At 46.5% G+C, this 25483-nt stretch overlaps 1 protein-coding gene across 2 annotated transcripts in view; it reads left to right on the plus strand.

Annotated features, from left to right (window-relative positions):
* CDAN1 (codanin 1) overlaps positions 1–25483 on the plus strand; it is a 218573-nt gene that overhangs the window by 54517 nt on the left and 138573 nt on the right. For both annotated transcript variants that reach the window (XM_069730898.1, XM_069730906.1), the window contains exons 6-9: positions 10636–10714; positions 11357–11477; positions 12450–12559; positions 12741–12830. In XM_069730898.1, coding sequence (XP_069586999.1) covers positions 10636–10714; positions 11357–11477; positions 12450–12559; positions 12741–12830 — 400 coding nt within the window. The remainder of the gene's footprint in view (positions 1–10635; positions 10715–11356; positions 11478–12449; positions 12560–12740; positions 12831–25483) is intronic.

Genomic DNA, 25483 nt, shown 5'->3' on the forward strand with positions numbered 1-25483 from the left:
GCGTCGCCGCCACTCCGGATAGGAGTTGGAGCTCTCCAGCACACTGCCGCAGGACGCCAGGTTTCCAAAATGGCGCCGCACCGGAAGTAGTGGAGGAACTTCCGGTTCGGGGGCAGTGAGGTGAATGACTACACCAAGATGGCGCTGCCCCGGAACCGGAATCCTTCATTTCCGGGTCACTGGCTGCGTGCGCATGCGCAGTGGCTGGGGAAGAAGAAGAAGAAAAAAAAAAAGCGCTTCCTCTAAACAACGCAGCCATGGGGGGAGGGGATAAGCGCCATCCTTTAAAAGAAGGTGCGCTTAGGAATACCCTTGCTGCATGCTGTTCCAAGGAGCCATGGAGGACAGCGATCAGCAGCTCCAACCACCGCCGCCGCAGCAGCGCCATCGTCAGCGGCAGAAGCCAGATGCCCAGGGGAAGAGAACTTCTGCATGCAACCGGAGTTCTCGATCCAGTAGCCATTCCACACAACGTAGTAAGGATTTCAGTGTGGCAAACCTGCGGCCGGCCACGGATCATACTCTTCAGGATCCTACCCCTCCTCCAGAACCGGTACCTGTGGCTGCGTCAGATTGGTGAGTGATTTTCGTGAAAGCTCATTTTTTGTAATTGGGGTTCCCCTTCTCCCTTATCGTAGGCAAGGAAGAGAACGGGGAAGATGAAAAATAGAACCTGCCCCTTATGCGAGAAAGCATTACCACAGTCCTGGGAAAAGAAACTATGTGACTCCTGTATTGAGCGACTCCTCTGTGAGGAGACCCCAAACTTCGCCTCTGAGTTACGTTCTGTAATTAAAGTGGAGGTTGAGACGGTGTTTAACTCCCTTAAAGGCGAAATGCGATCGAAGAAACAATCAGTTCCTGATAGGAATTCCGACTCTTCCAGCTCCGAGAGTAAAGACTCGGATACGCAGGATTCATCCTTCTCCTCTAAAGATAGTGAAAGTGGGGGTCGTCATTGCTTCCCCCTAGATGAAGTTGACGGCCTCGTAAAGGCTGTGAGATCAACGATGGGTGTGTTGGATCCTCGTCCTGATAAAACTGTGCAGGACATTATGTTTGGAGGGCTATCCCAAAAAAAGCGTAAGGTGTTTCCCTTTAACGAAAACATTCAAACATTAATAAAAAAGGAGTGGGAGAAACCTGAGAGGAAAAATGCATCGGTTCCCTCTATTAAAAGGAAATACCCCTTTGAAGAAGAGGCTTCGGTCTCGTGGGATAAAGCCCCCAAACTAGACGTTGCAGTAGCTAAGGCCTCGAAAAAGTTCGCATTGCCATTCGAGGACATGGGAACCTTGAAAGATCCGCTTGATAAAAGAGCAGATACTTTTCTTTAAAGGGGCCTGGGAGTCAGCAGGAGGATGCTTAAGGCCAACTACAGTAGCGGCCTGTACGTCACGTTCTTTAAAGGGACACTGTCACCTGAATTTGGAGGGAACAATCTTCAGCCATGGAGGCGGGGTTTTGGGGTTTTTGATTCACCCTTTCCTTACCCGCTGGCTGCATGCTGGCTGCAATATTGGATTGAAGTTCATTCTCTGTCTTCCATAGTACACGCCTGCGCAAGGCAAGATTGCTTTGCGCAGGCGTGTACTACGGAGGACAGAGAATGAACTTCAATCCAATATTGCAGCCAGCATGCAGCCAGCGGGTAAGGAAAGTGTGAATCAAACACCCAAAAACCCCGCCTCCATGGCTGAAGATTGTTCCCTCCAAATTCAGGTGACAGTGTCCCTTTAATGATTTGGGTTGACAACCTAGAGAAACAGCTTAGAGATGGGGTCCCCAGAAATAAAATTTTAGAGTCCATCCCTATGATTAGAGGAGCTGCGGCATTCTTGGCAGACTCATCGGCCGACTCCATTAAATTAACATCTAAATCTGCAGCTCTCTCAAATGCGGCACGTAGAACCTTATGGTTAAAAAGCTGGCCGGGGGACTTACAAACTAAACAAAAACTGTGTTCAATCCCCTGTGAGGGTAAATTTCTCTTTGGAGAGACTTTGGACGATATCCTGCAAAAAGCAGGTGATAAAAAGAAAGGTTTTCCCATCCTGGCCCCAACATATAATAAACGGCCCTTTCGGAATAGAAAATTTTTTAGAAGGAGACCACCGAGGGAGCAAAACCGATGGGATGACGGGAGAAGGAAAGACAGAGGTTTCCTTTTTGGTAACTCCCCTCGGGATAGAACCCCCCCCACCCCCCCAAGTGACATCTTCCCCAGGGTGGGAGGGAGATTGTCTCAATTCCTCCCGGCCTGGGAGAAAATTTTGACCAGCCCTTGGATATTGAAATTAATAAAAGGGCTTCGCATAGAATTTTTATCCCTACCCCCACGGAATTATGTGGTAACACCGCTGAGATAATCTCCTCAACAACAAGAAGCTCTAGAACTAGAAATCGTAAAACTAGTAAACAAGGCTGTCATCCAAGAAGTCCCCCCTCTGGAGAGAGGAAAGGGTTTCTACTCTCCATTGTTCCTGGTTCCCAAACCGGACGGAACCTTCCGGACTATAATAAACTTACGGAAGTTCAATACTTATGTAAAAAACCACAGATTCAAAATGGAGTCAATAAAGTCAACGGTAAAAAATTTGTTTCCCAACTGTTTTATGATAGTTCTAGATCTCAGCGACGCGTATTATCACGTCCCCATCCACAAGACCTCTCAGAAATTCCTCAGACTGGCAGTAGTCATAAAAGGACAGACCAGGGAATACCAATACAGGGCTCTTCCCTTTGGCATATCAATTGCTCCCCGCATCTTCACGAAGTTGATAGCGGAGATGATGGCACATCTGAGAGGAAGACGTCTTGATTATTCCATATCTAGACGACTTTCTGATTGTGAGCAACTCGGCCGAACTCTGCCGTCAACAATGCGACAGAGTGATAGACACCTTAAGAAAATTGGGCTGGCTGGTGAACCTCCAAAAATCAAGACTGGAACCAACCAGGGTTCAAGAATTCTTGGGTCTCACCCTGGACTCAAGTTCTCAGGTGTGTCACCTACCAGACAAGAAAAAACAAAACATAATCCACCTAGTGTCAGAAGCGCGTGCAAACCCTACCATGACTCGAAGAAAGGCAATGTCATTACTGGGGTCTCTCTCTGCCTGTCTCCCAGCGGTTCAGTGGGCACAGCTCCACACAAGGACACTCCAGTGGGATATTTTAAGGAACCAAAAAATACTAGGAGGGCGGTTAGAAAGTTGAATGACTCTAAGTTTACCCACTATTCATTCCCTAGTCTGGTGGTTAAATGCCAGCAACTTATCAAAAGGGATTCCCTGGGTGATAGAGGCGTCTCAGTCACCACAGACGCAAGTCCCACAGGGTGGGGGACTCACCTGGACGACAAAGTCGCTCAAGGGATATGGACAAGTCAGGAGCTCAGATCTTCCTCAAATCAAAAAGAGCTGAGGGCCGTAAATCATGCACTACTGTATTTCCTAGACCAGCTACAAGGCCATCATGTCCGAGTATTCTCGGACAACAAAGTAGTAGTAGCTTACTTAAACCACCAGGGGGGAACCAGGTCTCAATCATTAATAGAAACCACCTCCGAAATTTTCAGCCTGGTACAAAACAACTTCCTGTCCCTATCAGCCCTACATATAAAGGGGGTAGAAAACCAGAAAGTGGACTTCCTGAGTCGTACCCAACTAAAGCAGGGGGAGTGGTCTCTAAATCAGGGCATATTCAACAAAATTACAGATCTATGGGGAATCCCTGTAATAGACCTCTTTGCCAATATGCACAACAAGAAAGTGGAAACTTTCTGTTCCCTAGATCCCAGGGGGAACCCTCAGGCTGTGAATGCATTCACAAAACCCTGGACTCAGACCCTGGCGTATGCATTTCCCCCTACTATTCTCATTCCAGCAGTTCTGAGAAAGATCAGGCAGGACAAATCCAGACTCATCTTAATAGCCCCCTTCTGGCCCAAGAGAGCCTGGTTCTCATGGCTGAGGATGCTATCGATCACCGATCCCTGGGTGCTTCCGGATCTTCCGGACCTCCTGTCTCAGGGACCGGTGTTCCACCCTCAGTCAGAGAATCTCCATCTGACAGCGTGGCATTTGAGAGGTCACTATTGAGGGAAAGAGGGTTTTCTGACAAACTAGTGTCCACACTAATGAAAAGTAGAAAACCTGTGACCACAAAAATATACGGCAAAACCTGGAAAAAATTTTTGTCATCCTCCGGGGTAAGGTTCCAGTGTCTGAAATACTAGAATTTCTACAAAAGGGCTTAAGGTACCTTCACACTAAACGATATCGCTAGCGATCCGTGACGTTGCAGCGTCCTGGCTAGCGATATCGTTCAGTTTGACACGCAGCAGCGATCAAAATCCTGCTGTGATGTCGTTGGTCGGGGCTAGAAGGCCAGAACTTTATTTGGTCGCTGGCTCTCCCGCTGACATCGCTGAATCGGCATGTGTGACGCCGATTCAGCGATGTCTTCGCTGGTAACCAGGGTAAACATCGGGTTACTAAGCGCAGGGCCGCGCTTAGTAACCCGATGTTTACCCTGGTTACCATCCTAAAAGTAAAAAAAACAAACGCTTCATACTTACCTTCCGCTGTCTGTCCTCCGGCGCTATGCTTTCCTGCACTCACTGTGAGCACAGTGGCCGGAAAGCAGAGCGGTGACGTCACCGCTCTGCTTTCCGGCCGCTGTGCTCACAGCCAGTACAGAGAAGTACAGCGCCGGGGACAGACAGCAGAAGGTAAGTATGAAGCGTTTGTTTTTTTTACTTTTAGGATGGTAACCAGGGTAAACATCGGGTTACTAAGCGCGGCCCTGCGCTTAGTAACCCGATGTTTACCCTGGTTACCGGCATCGTTGGTCGCTGGAGAGCTGTCTGTGTGACAGCTCTCCGGCGACCAAACAGCGACGCTGCAGCAATCCGGATCTTTGTCTGGATCGCTGCAGCGTCGTTTAGTGTGAAGGTACCTTTAGACTTAGGCCTTTCAGTAAGTACCTTAAAGGTACAGATAGCAGCTCTATGAGCGTTATACTGTGAAAACATAGCAGCCAATCCTTAAGTTATACGGTTTATCAGAGCAGCCGCAAGGTCTAAACCTGTAACTATAAGTAGATTACCAACCTGGGATCTGAACTTAGTCTTGTCAGCCCTAACAGAATCCCCGTTTGAGCCTATAGAATCGGTACCCCTTAGGATTCTTTCTCTTAAAACGGCCCTCCTAATAGCCCTGACTTCGGCCCGTAGGATAAGTGACCTCCAAGCCCTGTCTGCAAACCCTCCATTTACACAAATTCTGGATGGTAAGGTTATACTAAAATCAGACCCTGCCTATCTACCGAAAGTTGCGTCAACATTCCATAGATCTCTGGAAATAATCCTTCCTTCCTTCTGTCAAAACTCTAAAAATAAGAAGGAAGAGAAATTCCATACACTAGACGTTAAAAGGGGCCTGGTCCAATACATTAAAATCACCCAGCAGTATAGGAAGGAAGGGTCTCTTTTTATCTGCTTCCAGGGGTCTAGAAAAGGACTCAAAGCTTCTAAGGGCACTATAGCTCGATGGGTCACAGACGCAATAGCTTTGGTGTACTCATCCTCCGGGAACGCCGTTCCGCAAGGACTGAAGGCACACTCTACAAGGGCTATGGCGACCTCCTGGGCCGAAAGGTCAGAGATACCATTAGATCAAATTTGTAAGGCGGCCACCTGGTCAACACCTTCAACCTTCTTCAGACACTACCGCTTAGACCTAGCCTCTTCGTCTGACCTAACCTTCGGGAGAAGGGTTCTGCAGGCTGTGGTCCCTCCCTAAGCAATGATCTCTGTAATTCTCTCTGGTAGTGCTGTCATGGGCGACTGAGAAAAGTGTAGTTACTCACCGATAACGGTGTTTCTCAGAGCCCATGACAGCACCTGCTTATTCCCCCCCTCATCACTTGTGCGGTGAGCACATTATTTGTGTGAAGTGGTTTTCCATATAGACACGGTGTTCACTTGTTAAGCATTATGATTAAATTGCATATTTTTTATGTTGTTGTGACTAACCTGGAGGACCTCCGATGCTCTGTAAACAAAACTGATGCAGGGGACAGGTACCGCCCTTTTATCCTGTAGGTTTCCTGTCCCTGAAGGGCGGATCCCCTCTCTCTGGTAGTGCTGTCATGGGCTCTGAGAAACACCGTTATCGGTGAGTAACTACACTTTTTTTGCACATATGCATTGTCACTTTATATGATTCTGGCATTAAGCAGTTTCTATTCCTTGCGTTGTGTTTACATTAGATCAGGTTAGCTGGGTGCTTGTTGTTGATCATTACATGTGTGCACTGTTACCGATGTGTTTTTTGTACTATCCTCGGATGTTTGTGTGATTTTCCCTTTGTTTAGTTTTTAATGTATATTCAATAAATCATTATATTTTATACGGTTTGTTTATTCTTTGGTTGCTGCCTCCAGATTTCCCATGTTTGATGTGGGATGCTGATTAAACTTAGTGTGAGATTAGTAGGTATTTTTTTGCTTTATTTTTTCATCAAAAGTTTACTTTAAAATGATATACAGTATAGGATAAAAAATCACAGCGTCATTGTTGCCTTCTGTTTTCTTATGTGAGACTCGCTGCTTGCTGTATAAATACCGCCTGACAAGTGTAATTTTTTTTACATTTTTTTTTTAATTGAATTTTAACCCCTTAATCCCATATGACGTACTATCCCGTCCAGGTGACCTGGGACTTAATTCCCAGTGACGGGATAGTACGTCATATGTGATCGGCCGCGCTCACGGGGGGAGCGCGGCCGATCGCGGCCGGGTGTCAGCTGACTATCGCAGCTGACATCCGGCACTATGTGCCAGGAGCGGTCACGGACCGCTCCCGGCACATTAACCCCCGGCACACCGCGATCAAAGATGATCGCGATGTGCCGGCGGTACAGGGAAGCATCGCGCAGGGAGGGGGCTCCCTGCGTGCTTCCCTGAGACGATCAGTACACGGTGATGTACTCACCGTGTACCGAGCGTCTTCTCCCTGCAGTCCCCGGATCCAGAATGGCCGCGGGGCTGCATCCGGGTCCTGCAGGGAGTACTTCCGGATCGCCTGCAGGTGCTGGTAAGCCTGCAGCGATGTCAGTGAGATCGCCGATCTTAGAGTGCTGTGCAAACTGTAAGATCGGCGATCTGTGATGTCCCCCCCTGGGACAAAGTAAAAAAGTTTAAAAAAAAATTTCCACGTGTTAAAAAAAAAAAAAAAAAAATTTGCTAAATAAATAAATAAAAAAATATATATATTATTCCCATAAATACATTTCTTTATCTAAAAAAAAAAACAAAAAAAAAAACAATAAATGTACACATATTTAGTATCGCCGCGTCCGTAACGACCCGACCTATAAAACTGTCCCACTAGTTAACCCCTTCAGTGAACACCGTAAGAAAAAAAAAACGAGCCAAAAAATGCTTTATTATCATACCGCCGAACAAAAAGTGGAATGACACGCGATCAAAAAGACAGATATAAATAACCATGGTACCGCTGAAAACGTCATCTTGTCCCGCAAAAAACGAGCCGCCACAAAGCATAATAAGCAAAAAGATAAAAAAAAGTTATAGTCCTGAGAATAAAGCGATGCCAAAATAATTATTCTTTTTCTATAAAATAGCTTTTATCGTATAAAAGCGCCAAAACATAAAAAAATTATATAAATGAGATATCGCTGTAATCGTACTGACCCGACGAATAAAGCTGCTTCATCCACTTTACCAAACGCGGAACGGTATAAACGCCTCCACCAAAAGAAATTCATGAATAGCTGGTTTTTGGTCATTCTGCCTCACAAAAATCGGAATAAAAAGTAATCAAAAACTGTCACATGTCCAAAAATGTTACCAATAAAAAGTCAACTCGTCCCGCAAAAAACAAGACCTCACATGACTCTGTGGACCAAAATATGGAAAAATTATAGGTCTCAAAATGTGGAGACGCAAAAACTTTTTTGCTATAAAAAAACCGTATTTTAGTGTGTGACGGCTGCCAATCATAAAAATCCGATATAAAAAAACGCTATAAAAGTAAATCAAACCCCCCTTCATCACCCGCTTAGTTAGGGAAAAATAATAAAATTAAAAAAATGTATTTATTTCCATTTTCCCATCAGGGCTAGGGTTGGGGCTAGGGTTGGGGCTAGGGTTGGGGCTAGGGTTGGGGTTAGGGTTGGGGCTAGGGTTGGGGTTAGGGTTGGGGCTAGGGTTGGGGTTAGGGTTGGGGCTAGGGTTAGGGTTAGGGTTGGGGCTAGGGTTAGGGTTGGAGCTAAAGTTAGGGTTGGGGCTAAAGTTAGGGTTGGGACTAAAGTTAGGGTTTGGATTATATTTACGGTTGGGATTAGGGTTGGGATTAGAATTAGGGGTGTGTCAGGGTTAGGGGTGTGGTTAGGGTTACCGTTGGGATTAGGGTTAGGGGTGTGTTAGGGTTAGGGTTTCAGGTAGAATTGGGGAGTTTCCACTGTTCAGGCACATCAGGGGCTCTCCAAACGCGACATGGCGTCCGATCTCAATTCCAGCCAATTCTGCGTTGAAAAAGTAAAACAGTGCTCCTTCCCTTCCGAGCTCTCCGGTGCACCCAAACAGGGGTTTACCCCAACATATGGGGTATCAGCGTACTCAGGACAAATTGGACAACAACTTTTGGGGTCCAAGTTCTCTTGTTATCCTTGGGAAAATAAAAATGTGGGGGGCTAAAAATCATTTTTGTGGGAAAAATAAGATTTTTTTATTTTCGCGGCTCTGCGTTGTAAACTGCAGTGAAACACTTGGGGGTTCAAAGTTCTCACAACACATCTAGATAAGTTCCTTGGGGGGTCTAGTTTCGAATATGGGGTCACTTGTGGGGGGTTTCTACTGTTTGGGTACATCAGGGTCTCTGCAAATGCAACGTGAAGCCTGCAGACCTATCCATCTAAGTCTGTATTCCAAATGGCGCTCCTTCCCTTCCGAGCTCTGCCATGCGCCCAAACAGTGCTTCCCCCCACATATGGGGTATCAGCGTACACAGGACAAATTGGACAACAACTTTGGGGTCCAATTTATCCTGTTACCCTTGTGAAAATACAAAACTGGGGACTAAAAAATAATTTGTGAAAAAAAAAAAAAGAATTTTTATTTTCACGGCTCTGCGTTATAAACTGTAGTGAAACACTTGGGGGCTCAAAGCTCTCAAAACACATCTAGATAAGTTCCTTAGGGGGTCTACTTTCCAAAATGGTGTCACTTTTGGGTGGTTTCAATGTTTAGGCACATCAGGGGCTCTCCAAACGCAACATGGCGTCCCATCTCAATTCCAGTCAATTTTGCATTGAAAAGTCAAATGGCGCTCCTTCCCTTCCGAGCTCTGCCATGCGCCCAAACAATGGTTTACACCCACATATGGGGTATCAGCGTACTCAGGACAAATTGCACAACAGCTTTTGTGGTCTAATTTCATCTCTTACCCTTGGGAAAATAAAAAATTGGGGGCAAAAAGATCATTTTTGTGAAAAAATATGATTTTTTATTTTTACGGCTCTGCATTATAAACTTCTATGAAGCACTTGGTGGGTCAAAGTGCTCACCACACATCTAGATAAGTTTCTTAAGGGGTCTACTTTCCAAAATGGTGTCACTTGTGGGGGGTCTCAATGTTTAGGCACATCAGGGGCTCTCCAAACGCAACATGGCGTCCCATCTCAATTCCAGTCAATTTTGCATTAAAAAGTCAAATGGCGCTCCTTTCCTTCCGAGCTCTGCCATGCGCCCAAACAGTGGTTTATCCCCACATGTCAGGTATCGACGTACTCAGGACAAATTGTACAACAACTTTTGGGGTCCATTTTCTCCTGTTACCCTTGGTAAAATAAAACAAATTGGAGCTGAAATAAATTTTGTGTGAAAAAAAGTTAAATGTTCATTTTTATTTAAACATTCCAAAAATTCCTGTAAAACACCTGAAGGGTTAATAAACTTCTTGAATGTGGTTTTGAGCACCTTGAGGGGTGCAGTTTTTAGAATGGTGTCACACTTGGGTATTTTCTATCATATAGACCCCTCAAAATGACTTCAAATGAGATGTGGTCCCTAAAAAAAAATGGTGTTGTAGAAATGAGAAATTGCTGGTCAACTTTTAACCCTTATAACTCCCTAACAAAAAAAAAATTTGGTTCCAAAATTGTGCTGATGTAAAGTAGACATGTGGGAAATGTTACTTATTAAGTATTTTGCATGACATATCTCTGTGATTTAAGGGTATAAAAATTCAAAGTTGGAAAATTGCGAAATTTTCTAAATTTTCGCCAAATTTCCGTTTTTTTCACAAATAATTGCAAGTTATATCGAATAAATTTTACCACTAACATGAAGTACAATACGTCACGAGAAAACAATGTCAGAATCGCCAAGATCCGTTGAAGCGTTCCAGAGTTATAACCTCATAAAGGGACAGTGGTCAGAATTGTAAAAATTGGCCCGGTCATTAACGTGCAAACCACCCTCGGGGCTTAAGGGGTTAATAGTATAAGAAAACACAGCCTACCCCATCCACCTTCTGTTGATATGTATCAGTCCTTCATGAAATACATACATACCTCTGCAATATATTTTCCCCTTATTTTTCAGATGCTGTGGAACAGAAGCACTTTCTGAGTGTACACAATTGTGTGTATTTTGCTGTTCTGGTCCTGGACTTGCAGTTTAAGTATGATGCTTTTTCTGTTTAGCCATAGTTACCTCATATGTTTCATGATGGGATACTTATTTAATTGACCTATACTAATTAAAGCTCTGTTCACACTTTTTTGCTGATGCTTTGGGGTTTTCTGGTATTTTTGCTTAGAAGAATGAATGTTATCTGCAGTATTATTCTTGCTTTTGAAAAAAAACAAAACGTGAAAGTTCCATATGAAGATCATATAGATTGTCAAGATGTTCAACATGGCATCTGTGAAGTTTTCATGTTTGTATTTTGAACAAAAGCTATAGCAATAGTGCGAAAAAAGCCTAAAATGATTGTGGGTCCTCTACATCTAATTAACAAACAATGCAAGTCTGTCTCAATTGTTGAGTCCTATACAGAAGCACCCTTATCAGACTATCATTTCTGATGATGGCTTATCCACCTAATGTTTTCCATCCAGTAGGGAGGTGTAGTTCTCATAATGATTAATTTCATTTTTCTAATATATTAGGAAAATTGCTAATTGCGCTTTACTTTTGGAGGATTTTAGCTGTACTAGGCATGTTGTATATGCAGGAATCTCAGACTTGCATCACCCAGAAAGACTGTAGAAAGTTAAGGTGTAAGCACATCATGGTAACAGTTGTGTCTGTGCTTCTGCAGCGTTCTTTCCCTTTTGGATAAAAGTACGTTGAAGCTCCTAGCAGAGAATGAACGTATTGGGGCATTTTCTTCTACCTTGCAAGAGCGGCTCCAAGAAGTACACAGAACCAGTAAAGGAAAGGTAAAGGAGAAATTAATCTACATTTTGATGCGCATTAAACGGCTGTCTGCTAAACTCGTTTGGCAGACATATCTTTTTTATTTACATACATTACATACACATGTATGTAATGCCATCACAGATTAGTTAATAGATCCCTATATTGTTTCCGTAATATACCAAAAGTAGAGCTGAGTGAATTGATTCTTAGGACTCGGGTCAGTATTCCATGGTCGCTTGACCTGAGCCCTAAGAACAGCCTCACATCTGTTGCCATGGAAGCACTGACCTGACCGCTTGACCAGTGAATAGATTCACTCAACTCTAAGGCTATGTGCACACGTTCAGGATTTTTCGCGTTTTTTTCGTCCGTTTTCTGCAGGAAAAACACTTTAAAAATGCATACATAAGCATCCCATCATTTTTTATGCATTCTGCAATTTTTTTTTGCACATAATGCGTTTTTTTCCGGTAAAAAAATGCAGCATGTTCATTAATTTTGCTGATTTTTCACATTTTTCACGCTATTTTAATGCATTGGGAAGCTCTGGAAAAAAACGCGCAAAAACGTGTCAAACGCGAAAAAAACTCGAGAAAAACGCGAAAAAAAAAACGCATGCGGATTTCTTGCAGAAAATGTCCGGTTTTGTTCAGGAAATTTCTGCAAGAAATCCTGACGTGTTCACATAGCCTAACTATATGGACCGTGATGCACAGACTTTTTGCTGGTTCCCTGACCAAAACTTGGCAGCCTCTTAGGCATGCATAAAGCTGCTGAGTAAGAATTGGGAGACCCACGGCCTCCTCATGCACCGCTGTCCATGCTCAAACTGTGACACATGGAGGTGTGAATCTAGCTGAGGGTTGAGGAGGTCTAGCCCACTTTTCATGATGCAGGTTGACTACATATTTGTTCCCTTTTTTTTTTTTTTTTTTTTATTTCTCCTGCATTGTGTAACACGTTATAGAGATGTCTATTATTCCTTTCTCAAGGTATCTCTTCTGTTTCCATCAACTCTGCATTCAGTGTCTTTCCAGCCAGAAACTGATAACCGTTCTAATTTTCCAAGTGATCGGTCATTTCATATCTTTAAGAAGCAAAGGTAATTTTATTTTTTTTCATGCACTTCAAAAACCTGTGATTTTGTTGCTTTACCTGCTGATGATCTTTCTATCCTTTTTATTGTAAGTGATTTATATTCCCCGTGTGTTGCTAAAACTCTAGAAGCAGTGCAATGTATTTTTGTCTCATTGCTATTAATAATTGATCCATTTATATTTCAGGGATATTTTCTATGAGCTCTTACGGGAGTGGGAAGATTGCCATGAAAAGACAGACTGGGACTTTGAGCGTGGTCTGGGCAATAAGATAAGGTATAATACAATGATAACCAGTCTGTTAATATTGTGGTCAGGTCTTATCTAAAGGTACCGTTACACTAAACAATTTACCAACGATCACGACCAGCGATACGACCTGGCCGTGATCGTTGGTAAGTCGTTGTGTGGTCGCTGGGGAGCTGTCACACAGACCGCTCTCTCCAGCGACCAACGATCAGGGGAAAGACTTCGGCATCGTTGAAACTGTCTTCAACGATGCCAAAGTCCCCGGGTAACCAGGGTAAACATCGGGTTACTAAGCGCAGGGCCGCGCTTAGTAACCCGATATGTACCCTGGTTACCATTGTAAAAGTAAAAAAAAAAAAAAAACACTACATACTTACATTCTGATGTCTGTCACGTCCCCTGGCGTCAGCTTCCCTGCACTGTGTAAGCGCTGGCCGTAAAGCATAGCGGTGACGTCACCGCTGTGCTCTGCTTTACGGCCGGCCGGCGTTGACACAGTGCAGGGAAGCTGACGCCGGGGGACGTGACAGACATCAGAATGTAAGTATGTAGTGTTTTTTTTTTTTTTACTTTTAAAATGGTAACCAGGGTAAATATCGGGTTACTAAGCACGGCCCTGCACTTAGTTACCCGATGTTTACCCTGGTTACAGGTGAACACATCGCTAGATCGGCGTCACACACGCCGATCCAGCGATGACAGTGGGTGATCAGCGACCAAAAAAAGGTCCTGATCATTCCCCACGAGCAACGATCTCCCAGCAGGGGCCTGATCGTTGGTCGCTGTCACACATAACGAGATCGTTAGCGGGATCGTTGCTACGTCACAAAAAAGCGTGACGTTGCAACGATATCGTTTTCAAAATCGTTATGTGTGAAGGTAGCTTTAGGCTTGAGCAGTTTTGTCTTTGTCTAGCATATCAGACAATAAGCTCCATTACATGTAGTGGATGGCATCTTATCTACCTGTTAAAGATTGTCGAAAGAAATCTGATGGCAAAATGACTAAAGGTACCTTCACACATAACGATTTCGTTAACGATTTTGTTGCAACGTCACGCTTTTTGTGACGTAGCAACGATCCCACTAATGATCTCGTTATGTGTGACAGCGACCAACGATCAGGCCCCTGCTGGGAGATCGTTGGTCGTTGGGGAATGATCAGGACCTTTTTTGGTCGCTGATCACCCGCTGTCATCACTGGATCGGCGTGTGTGACGCCGATCCAGCGATGTGTTCACTTTTAACCAGGGTAAATATCGGTTACTAAGCGCAGGGCCGCGCTTAGTAACCAGATATTTACCCTGGTTACCATTGTAAAAGTTTACCAATACACAAAGAGAAAAGAATACACTGATAGGGAGATCACCAAACAAGTAAACAATATGGCTTTTATTTAGAAAAGTGCACACAGACAAACAATACAATAAAATCACTTAAAAAACACATACATGAAAACAATGCCCTGTAGATAGTAAGAGCCCCCCAGCTTGCACTGCTGTCTATACCTGAGATTCATACTTTGTTGCCGGCTCAGTCTTAAGGCCAGGGTAACTTGCCTCTATGCGCAGAGTATGCCTGGCTTCTCATGTTTGCAACTGAACGTTCAGTCTTGCCTCTCGGCGCCTATGTATTGGCGTCTTTGGTAACACTATCATTGTTTACATTTTCATCTTGTGATTGGGCGTTTTACAGGTCTTGCCGGCGCATGTTCATTCCTCCGTTACTGTGTTTGGCCGGCTTTTCTTGGTGGCCATAGCAACACGCTTATATCGGGAATATGCGCAGTTGCATCCTGGCTTCCTCATTAATGAGGGCGCACCTTAGCCAGCGTTATTGCTGGTTGGCATCTGCGCATTAAGCTGTGCGCACATATTCCTAGCACTAGGACTCCGGGGAACTCTGGAGCTCCCACAGCTATCACGAATCCCTTCACTCTGGTATGTAATTGGGGCTATATATAGATCTTTGAATTGTGCCTCAGGTATACTCTTTCTGCCCCTGACGAAGCTACCTGTGTGTGGCGATACGCGTTGGGCTTCGGCCCCCCTCCTCTCTCCTGACTGACACTCTGGCTCCAGCTCCATAATACCTCCTGGCTGTCTGCGGCTGTGTAGCACCTGTGTAACGTATATACTCTTTTAATTTCTTATTTGTCTCCTGCTTGCTTTGATCTAGACATTGGTCGTGCTCACTGTTCATTACGTATTTGCAGGGGTATCACATTATACTATCAGTATGAGATAGGGTTATTTACATCTTACCAGTCCGAGGGACTCTCAGGTGGTATTTGTTTGATCGCTTCATGTCACCGCTGTGCTCTGCTTTACGGCCGGCGCTGACACAGTCAGTGCAGGGAAGCTGACGGCGGGGGACGTGACAGACATCGGAATGTCAGTATGTACTGTTTTTTTTTTTTAACTTTTACAATGGTAACCAAGGTAAATATCGGGTTACTAAGCGCGGCCCTGCACTTAGTAACCCGATGTTTACCCTGGTTACCCGGGGACTTCGGCATCGTTGAAGACAGTTTCAACGATGCCGAAGTTGTTCCCCTGATCGTTGGTCGCTGGAAAGAGCTGTCTGTGTGACAGCTCCCCAGCGACCACACAACGACTTACCAACGATCACGGCCAGGTCGTATCGCTGGTCGTGATCGTTAGTAAGTCGTTTAGTGTAACGGTACCTTAATAATGACTGTTTTTGTTAGTTACATAATATACTTAGCTCTTTTTGTTAGAAACATAATATACATGCTGTGTTTATTGTTGGAGTTAAAATGGTGACTTTAGTTGTGACACAGGGGGCCTGCCAAAGATCGCTGTGTGCGGCTGTTACATTGCAGCATATTGTAAGTGAATCTATTTCCTTTTTCTTGTTTGCAATCAGCAAGTCACAAAAACTCAGAACCAATTGGATTTTTTGTTGCAACTTGCTTGTCGCGATGCCTTTTAGTCGCAATGTGGGTCAATTCCCTAGCATATAATGCTGTAAAATTGCAGTGGCATAAGCAATTTTTTTTTTTTTTTTGCTATAAGACCTATTTCAAGGTCTAAGTCACCATGAAAGCTCCAGCCTTAAATCTCTATTTTGTCTGCAATGTCACTCTTTTATACCTACTGTATTTTTCGGACTATAAGACACACCTAGGTTTTAGAGGAGATAATTAGAAAAAAAATTGAAGCAAAAAATGTGGACAATTCTGTACTAATATCCCCTTTCCTGATATTTATGGCTCCCTCATCCCTATCCTGGTATGCATGGTCCCCCCATCCCTTTCCTGATAGGCATGGTCTCCCCCATCCCTTTCCTGATAGGCATGGTCTCCCCCATCCCTACCCTGATAGGCATGGTCTCCCCCATCCCTATCCTGGTAGACAGGGTCCTCCTCAGCTTCATCCTGGTAGGCAGGGCCCCCCTCGGCCCTGTCCTGGGAGGCAGGGCCCCCCTTCCTCAGCCCTGTCCTGGGAGGCAGGACCCCCTCTCGGCCCTGCCCTGGGAGGCAGGGCCCCCCTTCTTTGGCCCTGCCCTGGGAGGCAGGGCCCACATCAGAAAACATTAAAAAAACAAAGCATAAACCATTATACTTCCTGCTCTCCCTCCCAGCTTCTTATTCCCATGTCAGCGGCTGATTTTATGCTTGTAAGCAGTGCATGGCAGTGATGTCATCCGCTGCTAACAAGCCGAGGACAACTGCCAGAATACTCACTGTTCTGCACGTCTGGACTGTGCGTAGAGGCTAGTGAATATTCATTGCTCTTTAATAGCGGGTACAGTGTTAGCCGCAGGTGCCGGCTTCCTGCAGCTGTCAGGTGTTCACGTGTGCCAGCTACTAAAGGGAATGAATAATCACAGCACTCCATGCCTATGAATGAATATTCATTGCCTTAAATAGTGGGCACACTCGAACGCCTGGCAGCTGCATGAAGCCGGCTGCTGCTGCTAACAACCTGTCGGCTATTAAAGAGAAATTAATATTCACTGCCCTCCACGCCCATAGGGGTGGAATGCAGTGAATATTCATTTTCTCCTATGCCTCATTGGGGGACACAGGACCATGGGTGTTATGCTGCTTGCCACTAGGACACTAAGTATAGACAGTTAACTCCTCCTCTGCAGTATACACCCCTTGACTGGCCAGTAAGGACTCAGTTCTTGCTTAGTGTCTGTAGGAGGCGCTTGGGTCTGTTTTCAGACCCCACCATTATTTTTTATTTTCTGTAAATTTTTATTTTTTAATTAACGGAGTGAAGGGGGCGACTGATTCCTCCCTAGGGTCCGCTCTCCCCCGAACCATCAACAGGCGAGCACGGCGAGTATACCTCCCCATTCCTCTCCTGCAATGACTGGGGCACGCCTAAGCTACACCAGGGCGACGGTTCCTATACGGTCCCGATCTGCCCCCAGTAAGAGGGCGGGCACATAGAGTATCTTTTATGTGCATCTCCCGGGCTCATCCGAAGTTATGCCCTCACCTCGGAGTGACGTAGACCCAACAGTAGTCATAAGTCCCCTGCGGCAGGCACAGCCATAAGTCCCTTGCAGCAGGCACAGCCATAAGTCCCTTGCAGCAGGCACAGCCATAAGTCCCTTGCAGCAGGCACAGCCATAAGTCCCTTGCAGCAGGCACAGCCGTAAGTCCCTTGCGGCAGGTACATCTGAAGACGCAGACGCTCTCCATCCCCTGACATAGGGAGGATCGATTGAGCTACAGGCACCCCTCCTCGGTGAGTAATACCCTTCCTCACGCTGCCTGCATGGGAAGGTGCGGTCTGGGTCCCTGGGGAGAGATACTGCTGGCTAGATGCCGCGGCGGTCATCTGGCACGGCCGCCGGTACGTTCCACTGGCCGGCTCCACAAATTTAGTCTCCGGCTTCTACTGCTGGACTAGGCCGCAACTTAAAATTCCCGCCCACCGTCGTAGCCCCGCCCACCACTCAGGCGCTTCCCACTCAGAACGAGAAGTGCCCTGCAAATCTCGGGCGCCATCTTGAAACTCTACTTCTGCAGGGAACATTCAGCCGAAAACCCTGCTTTTCCTCGCTGCCTCCCCGGGGACACCAGCACAGGACCGTGGATAACCTGCTCCACTCCATAGGGGAAAGCCTAACCCCTTCTCTGCTCCCATAGCCCTGCTATCGCAGTTTAGTTGGAGTATAAACATACACGATGTCTCAATCTAAGGATGCAAAAAGGGGCAATGAAAAGCACACTGTGTTTTTTACTTCATGTGCCACTTGCAATTCTGCATTGCCACGTGCCCACAATACCCCTTTGTGCCAGAACTGTGACCTGGCCTGTGCGCAGCCGCCTTCTGCCGCCACCTCCAATGTCTCCTCCGACCCCGCCGAGCCTAACCCTCCTGAGTGGGCCGCGTCCTTGTCACGCTCAATGGAGTCCTTGGTCAAGGCATTGGACTCTTTCCGAGGGTCCTCCTTAAGCCAGACCTCACCTCCGTCGGCTTCGACGGAATCTGGCGACGGTGCGGGACCGTCCGACCACAGGGGGCGTACCATTCTACAGGACTCTCGGGGTGCCAGAAAAAGAACCATTCCCTCATCTCCTGTCTATGCTCGAGCTTCAAGGGAACCTGTCACCCCCAAAATCGATGGTGAGGTAAGCTCACCGTCATCACGGGCTTATCTACAGCATTCTGTAATGCTGTAGATAAGCCACCGATGTTACCTGAAAGAGAAAAAGACGTTAGATTATACTCACCCAGGGGCGGTCCCGCTGTGGTCTGGTCAAATGGGTGTCTCGGGTCCGCTCCGACGCCTCCTATCTTCATTCCATGACTTCCTCTTCTGGTCTTCACGCCGTGGCTCTGGCGCAGGCGTACTTTGTCTGCCCTGTTGAGGGCAGAGGAAAGTTCTGCAGTGCGCAGGCGCCGGAAAGCTCAGAGAGGCCCGGCGCCTGCGCACTGCAGTACTTTGCTCTGCCCTCAACAGGGCAGACAAAGTACGCCTGCGCCGGAGCCGCGGCGTGAAGGCTAGAAGAGGACGTCATGGAATGAAGATGGGAGGCGCTGGAGCGGACCTGAGACACCCATTTGACCAGATCGCAGCGGGACCGCCCCTGGGTGAGTATAATCTAACCTCTTTTCTCTATCGCCTCTCATTGGGGGATACAGGAACCATGGGTGTATGCTGCTGCTGACAGTCCTTCTCCCTGTCAGATTTACCCAGTGGTTTCCCGTTCAGTGTGTAATGGTGATATTGATTCCTTCTTCCCATGTGTATAACCTTACATTTATCATTGTTAAACCTCATCTACCACCTTTCAGCCCAAGTTTCCAACTTATCCAGATCCATCTGTAGCAGAATACTATCTTCTCTTGTATTAACTGCTTTACATAGTTTTGTATCATCTGCAAATATCGATATTTTACTGTGTAAACCTTCTACCAGATCATTAATGAATATGTTGAAGAGAACAGGTCCCAATACCGACCCCTGCGGTACCCCACTGGTCACAGCGACCCAGTTAGACTATACCATTTATAACCACCCTCTGCTTTCTATCACTAAGCCAGTTACTAACCCATTTACACACATTTTCCCCCAGACCAAGCATTCTCATTTTGTGTACCAACCTTTTGTGCGGCACGGTATCAAACGCTTTGGAAAAATCGAGATATACCACGTCCAATGACTCACCGTGGTCCAGCCTATAGCTTACCTCTTCATAAAAACTGATTAGATTGGTTTGACAGGAGCGATTTCTCATAAACCCATGCTGATATGGAGTTAAACAGTTATTCTCATTGAGATAATCCAGAATAACATCCCTCAGAAACCCTTCAAATATTTTACCAACAATAGAGGTTAGACTTACTGGCCTATAATTTCCAGGTTCACTTTTAGAGCCCTTTTTGAATATTGGCACCACATTTGCTATGCGCCAGTCCTGCGGAACAGAACCCATCAATTGTCGGGCAGCGCGAACTGCGCATGCCCAAGGCAGAATATGACTGCGCAGGCGCCTGGACAACTGAATAACACCGAGGAGGCGGCGCCCTTCTCGCAGAGTGACGGCTGTGTTCTGTCTGGATGAGGGGGGAAAGACTTGCCCCCGGACAATTTTAAGGTATGAGGGACCAAATTCAAAAGCGATTATTTCTGCAGTGCAACGAACAATAACTAAAAGAGCCACCTAGTCAGAATGCAGCATTAGTTCTGCACAAGATGGCTCTTTTAGTTACAAACGCCTGGGGGGGGGACTAACGCCTGGGGGGGGGGGGGGGGGGTGACAGGTTAATAATAATTAGCAATTGGATAAAACGTAACCTTTATTAGGTCTGAATGTAAAATCTAATAAACATACAACAAACAAAACAGGGAAAGGAAAACCCTTGTGCCCATGTGACCCTTACCAACACAGAATGGGGGAAGAAAGCAAACAAAAATACTGCCAGTACCATAGACACCTTTTGCCGTTAAAGTAGCACTACTAATACGTTATTAATTTGTTCAAACAACTGTTAGTATGTTCCAGACGTAAAAATGGTGCTATATACAATAAACCTGCTTTGGCGTATATACTAGGCTTAGTGTAGTTCAAAAAATCGTTATATATTGCCTAGGTGTACCATAGGTCTATTCCACATAAATATTAAACCGCATAGTACTGGTCATATGCCATATATACTCAAGTAAATTGATCACAATGTGATACCCTGATATTTTTCCTTTTTATATGTATATCATTCACCATAAGGATATAACAGTGTTCATTAATCCAAAACCATTAGAGCTCCAGTGTGACCAGAATGTGTGGATATCACTTTGTAGACGGTACCATACGCACTATGTGCCATATGCAACTGTCAGAAAACATAGCAGCATCCAAGAGGCATATAGGCAAAACGTGACCATGAACAGTATTAATATACCAAAACAAGACCGAGACCATGCTGCCCCATGAACATATTCATGAGCATCCCCCTTGTATGTATCAATACGATCCAAGTCCTAAGGACTCATCAGGGAAGTGTAAAAGACCTGTAACTGCCGCTTACCGAACTCCCCGCTTCTTTGCCATTAAGTGCTTCAAGCACGGAAGCGCGCCTATGAGGTTCCGCCCCTGGCGTGTGACGCGCTTCCTCTGCTTCACCCGGTACTTCCGGGTTACAAACGCCTGGGGGGGTGACAGGTTCCCTTTAATCTCATCCCCTCTTAGAGAAGGATTAGCAGCGATCGGGCATCTTACCTGCTGTTTCATTGTTATAGGGATAAAAATTCCCCTTTCTCCTTCGCCTCATTGGGGGACACAGACCGTGGGTGTATGCTGCTGCCACTAGGAGGCTGACACTAAGTGATACAAAGAAAGTTAGCTCCTCCCCTGCAGTGTACACCCTCCTGCTGGCTCTCAGCTAACCAGTTCTTGCTTAGTGTCTGTAGGAGGCACATGGGTCTGTTTCAGACACCAACGTTTTTATTTTATTGTTTATTTTTCTGTAAATTTTTATTTTTTAATTAACGTAGTGAAAGGGGAGACACATCCTTTCAAGGTTCCGATCTCCCCCGAACCATCAACAGGCGAGCACGGCGAGTATACCTCCCCGTACCCTTTCCTGCGACGTGGGAAGCCATGCCTGAGCTCACTTCAGGGGCGACTGTTCCTTTCATGGTCCTGATCTCCCCACACCAGCAGCAGGCGACCACATGTAGTGTCGCCTCCATGTATCCTCTCCTGGAACCAGGCCTAATGCCGGACAACCAGCCCTGTCCACCCGGACTGAACTCTGTGGATGCACAGAGGCCCCTCTCTATGGCCTCCGAACAGCCCCCACTTTCCCACCACTGTGAAAGCGGATGGCACAAGGAGGCAGATGGTTCCTCTCCACCTCCCTAGCAAAGGGATGGTCGATTGAGGTTTATCCCTTCAATGTCCACGCTGCACAGAACAGCGCTGAAACCCACATCCGCGGCAGCTCCATGCCGGGACGCGCACTGATGGTGAGTGGATCCATCTTCAGAGGGATATCCAGACAGTCAGTCTCGGCCACTTTCCTGTGGCCCACCTCTCTGAGGTAACGCTCCGGCCAGCTGCAAAAATTTAGCCCCCGATGTGTAGGCCGCATCCCGGAAGTCTTGCCTGGAACGCCCCGCTGGCTACAGAAATTTAGGCCCGGCTTGGGCCTATTCAACATTGTGTCCGTGGTTCCGCCCCCCGAATTTTATCAACCCTGCAACTCCCGGTGGCCATCTTGATCCCCCCGGCCAGCTCACACTGGGGTGACAGTATTTTTGCATTAAAGGGTCACATCAACTCTACATCAGTACCCGGGTAAGGAAGTACCTGGTCTTAAAGGCACACGACCAGTATTCCCTAGTCTTAAAGGCACACGACCAGTATTACCTGGTCTTTACGGCATAGGACCAGTATTCCCTGGTCTTAAAGGCATAGGACCAGTATTCCCTGGTCTTAAAGACGTATGACAAGTATCCCTTGATCTTTTAAAGCACATGTCCAGTATTCTCTGGTCTTAAAGGCACTTGTCCAGTATTCTGTTCTTAAAGGCGCATGACCAGTATTCCCTGGTCTTAAAGGCGTATGACCAGTATTCCCTGGTCTTTAAGGCGTATGACCAGTATTCCCTGGTCTTTAAGGCGTATGACCAGTATTCCCTGGTCTTAAAGGTGCATGACCAGTATTCTCTGTTCTTAAAGGCGCATGACCAGTATTCCCTGGTCTTAAAGGCGTATGACCAGTGTTCCCTGGTCTTTAAGGCGTATGACCAGTATTCCCTGGTCTTAAAAAGGCGCATGACCAATATTCCCTGGTCTTAAAGGCGCTTGGTCTTAAAGGCGCATGACCAGTATTCCCTGGTCTTAAAGGCGTATGACCAGTATTCTCTGGTCTTAAGGGCACATAATCAATCCGAGGAGCCCTCTGCCGCCGACCCCAGCTTATCTTATCCTCTAGTTCCCCAGTGGACTTCGTCACTGACCGCAATCCATGGTTCTCTGACCAAGAGATTGAATCCCTCTGTGGCTCGGAGTGCCCGCAGGACCGATATACATGGTCCCTATCCTACATGGGAGCCGTCGGCTAGCAGGGGCTGCAAGTATTCTAGAAACGTACAGGCGTCTAGAAACATACAGGCATCTAGAAAACGGAAGTTTTTGTTTCCTGCTCCCTCACCAATGATTTGATGACAACAAGGCTCTGAATATGGATTGGATATTGCCTGAACTTGCCAGAGCTTCAGAGAAAAGTAACCAATCTCGGTACATTGACGAAGATTCTGGTTCTGCTTTAGACTACGCAGTGTCCCTCATAAGGAGACTAAACTCCCCCATAGAGCATTTGCCATTCAGTTCGGATAAGCGATTCACTGGACAGAAGCCTCTATGTGGGATGCCATGCCTGGCCTGATTTTTAAGGGCGATGGGTCCTCTAAAGGGCACCGGTCTCCCCACACCATCAACAGACGAGCACACCGAGTGTCACCTCCATGTTTCCTCTTCTGCATCCAGGCCTAATGCCAGATAACCTGTCCTGTCCACCCGGGGACCTGAACTCTGTGGATGTACAGAGGCAACCGTTTTGGCGTACGAGCACTCCCCTCTGCATCACCACTATTTAGCGGATGATGAAAGAAGGCGGACAATTCTTCTCCACTTCCCTGTTAAGAGGTTGATGGATCGAGGGTTCCTAATTATTTATCTCTGCACCACCAAAAAAGATCGGCGATGGCAAGAGACTATGACCTGCTGGATGCAGCCACACATTCTGCCACGGGGCAGATTAACCGGGTAGAATCTCCTGTGGTATGCCTACCAGTATCCCTACCCGAGGGGTCATCAATTAAAAATACCACGGACTGTCAGATAACAAGTCTGGTTCATTGCGGCTTCGGGTTCAGCGCTCTATCCTCCCTAGCCGCCGCATGGATTGCTAGAGCAATGGTCTCCTGGCGGGAGACCTTACCTACTTTGATTCACACCAGTAACAACTGGCCAATCAAATCTTTTGAGCGAGAGACTGACAAAGGATTGTATAAGGATTGTCAAGCATGGTCTAGATCTAAGGGATCTTGGGTCCAAAAAGGGGAACGAAAAGTAAGACCGACCCTGGACCTCAATCTTCTAACAACCTTTGACATGGTCCTCCTTCTTCGGATGGAGTTCCCCCGCTCAGCCATTACTTCAACAGAAAACCACTGCGCTACCGTGCTGCCCCACATTCGATTTGCTAGGAGAGCTCTGAGGAAGAATGGTGACTACAATGGAAGCGGTTTCCTTTGCTATGCTCGTTTTCAGCAAGGCAAACAGACTTTAAGACGATGGTCTCTGAGCTCCTTCTTCATCCAGGGCCTTTCTCCCGGTTCAATAGTTATTAGTAACTACCAATGCCAGTCTTCTTCTCCATATCATTGTTCTGGAGATCCGAATGGTAGTCCTACAGCAGGTCCACTGCCTTCTGGCGGGTCACCCTATCCAAATTCAATTGGATAATGCCACGGCGGTGCCATACGTCAATCATCTAGCAGGTACCCACGGTCAGGCGCCATGACCGAGGTACCTCATATTCTCTGGTGGGCCGAGAGCTATCATTCGGTGATCTCGGCAGTATATATCCCAGAAGTAGAACTCTGGAGGCAAACAAATTCAGCCATCAGGGTTCCGCCTCAAGTCAGTTAGAACTTCACCCTGAAGTCTTCCACCAGATCTGCCTTCACTGGAGCTCTCCAGTTGTCGGTCGGATGACGTCCAGACTGAAGGCCAATGTACTCGAGTTCATGGTTCGGCCTCGAGATCCAAGAGCCATCGCACTCCATGCTCTGGTTCTGCTGTGGTACCAGTTTCCATAATTCCCCTTCCACTACTTCCGAAAGCCTTTCGGAAGTAGAAAGGGGCCCCAGTGATCCTCAGAGATCCGCACTGACCACGTCCGTTTTTCTGTTTGCGGAGCTAGTATCTTCCCGCCTTATCGCAGCAAAACTGCAAGTAGGGACTTTCTCACAGGGAGTTTTCACACATAGTTCTTCCCTATCGCATACTGTTGGATCATTGAGACCTTATTAGTCCTAGGAGCCTTACAGTAGGCTCCTTTTCATCCGGGCAGACTTTACTATCAGGAAAGTCGCCCCCTTTTTCCTCTGCGATATCCTCACTCTGACTAGTCTTCGGAGCTAACTGCTCTGCTCTTTCAGACTTTTTTCCCTTATTACCTTCGAGGCAAGGTTGTCCCCAGGCCATCCCCATTCCTTGTTTCCAAGGTGGTACTGTATTATCACTGTTATGAGGGCATAGTTCTTCTCTCATTTCTTTTGGCACCAGTCCACAAAATGGAATGAATTCCCCATATTCTGGACAAAGTGAGTGCTCTGAGTAGGTACGTCTCGAGGACGGCGTCCTTCTGAATGTTGGACGCTTTATTTGGGCTTCCTGACGGTAAAGGAAGGCTTTTTGACATTTTCAGGAAAGGTTTAGCCGTTTCATCGGCCATGATAACATGGTGAATTCGTTTCACCATCCAGGAGTCCTTCTGTGCTAGATGTCAGCCTATCTCCCTATCGAGGGTTCTAGGCACCAGGCGTTGGCAAGGCACGCCTGCAAGCTTGCGGATTCGTCCAGTTCGCATGCACTCTTGAAGCACTACAATTCCCACACATCCACAGATGTGAGTCTGGGCAGGTGGACTCTGCAGGCCGCGGTGGCGTACTTGTAAGT

Source organism: Ranitomeya imitator, chromosome 1, assembly GCF_032444005.1.
Source record: "Ranitomeya imitator isolate aRanImi1 chromosome 1, aRanImi1.pri, whole genome shotgun sequence".
NCBI lineage: Eukaryota > Metazoa > Chordata > Amphibia > Anura > Dendrobatidae > Ranitomeya > Ranitomeya imitator.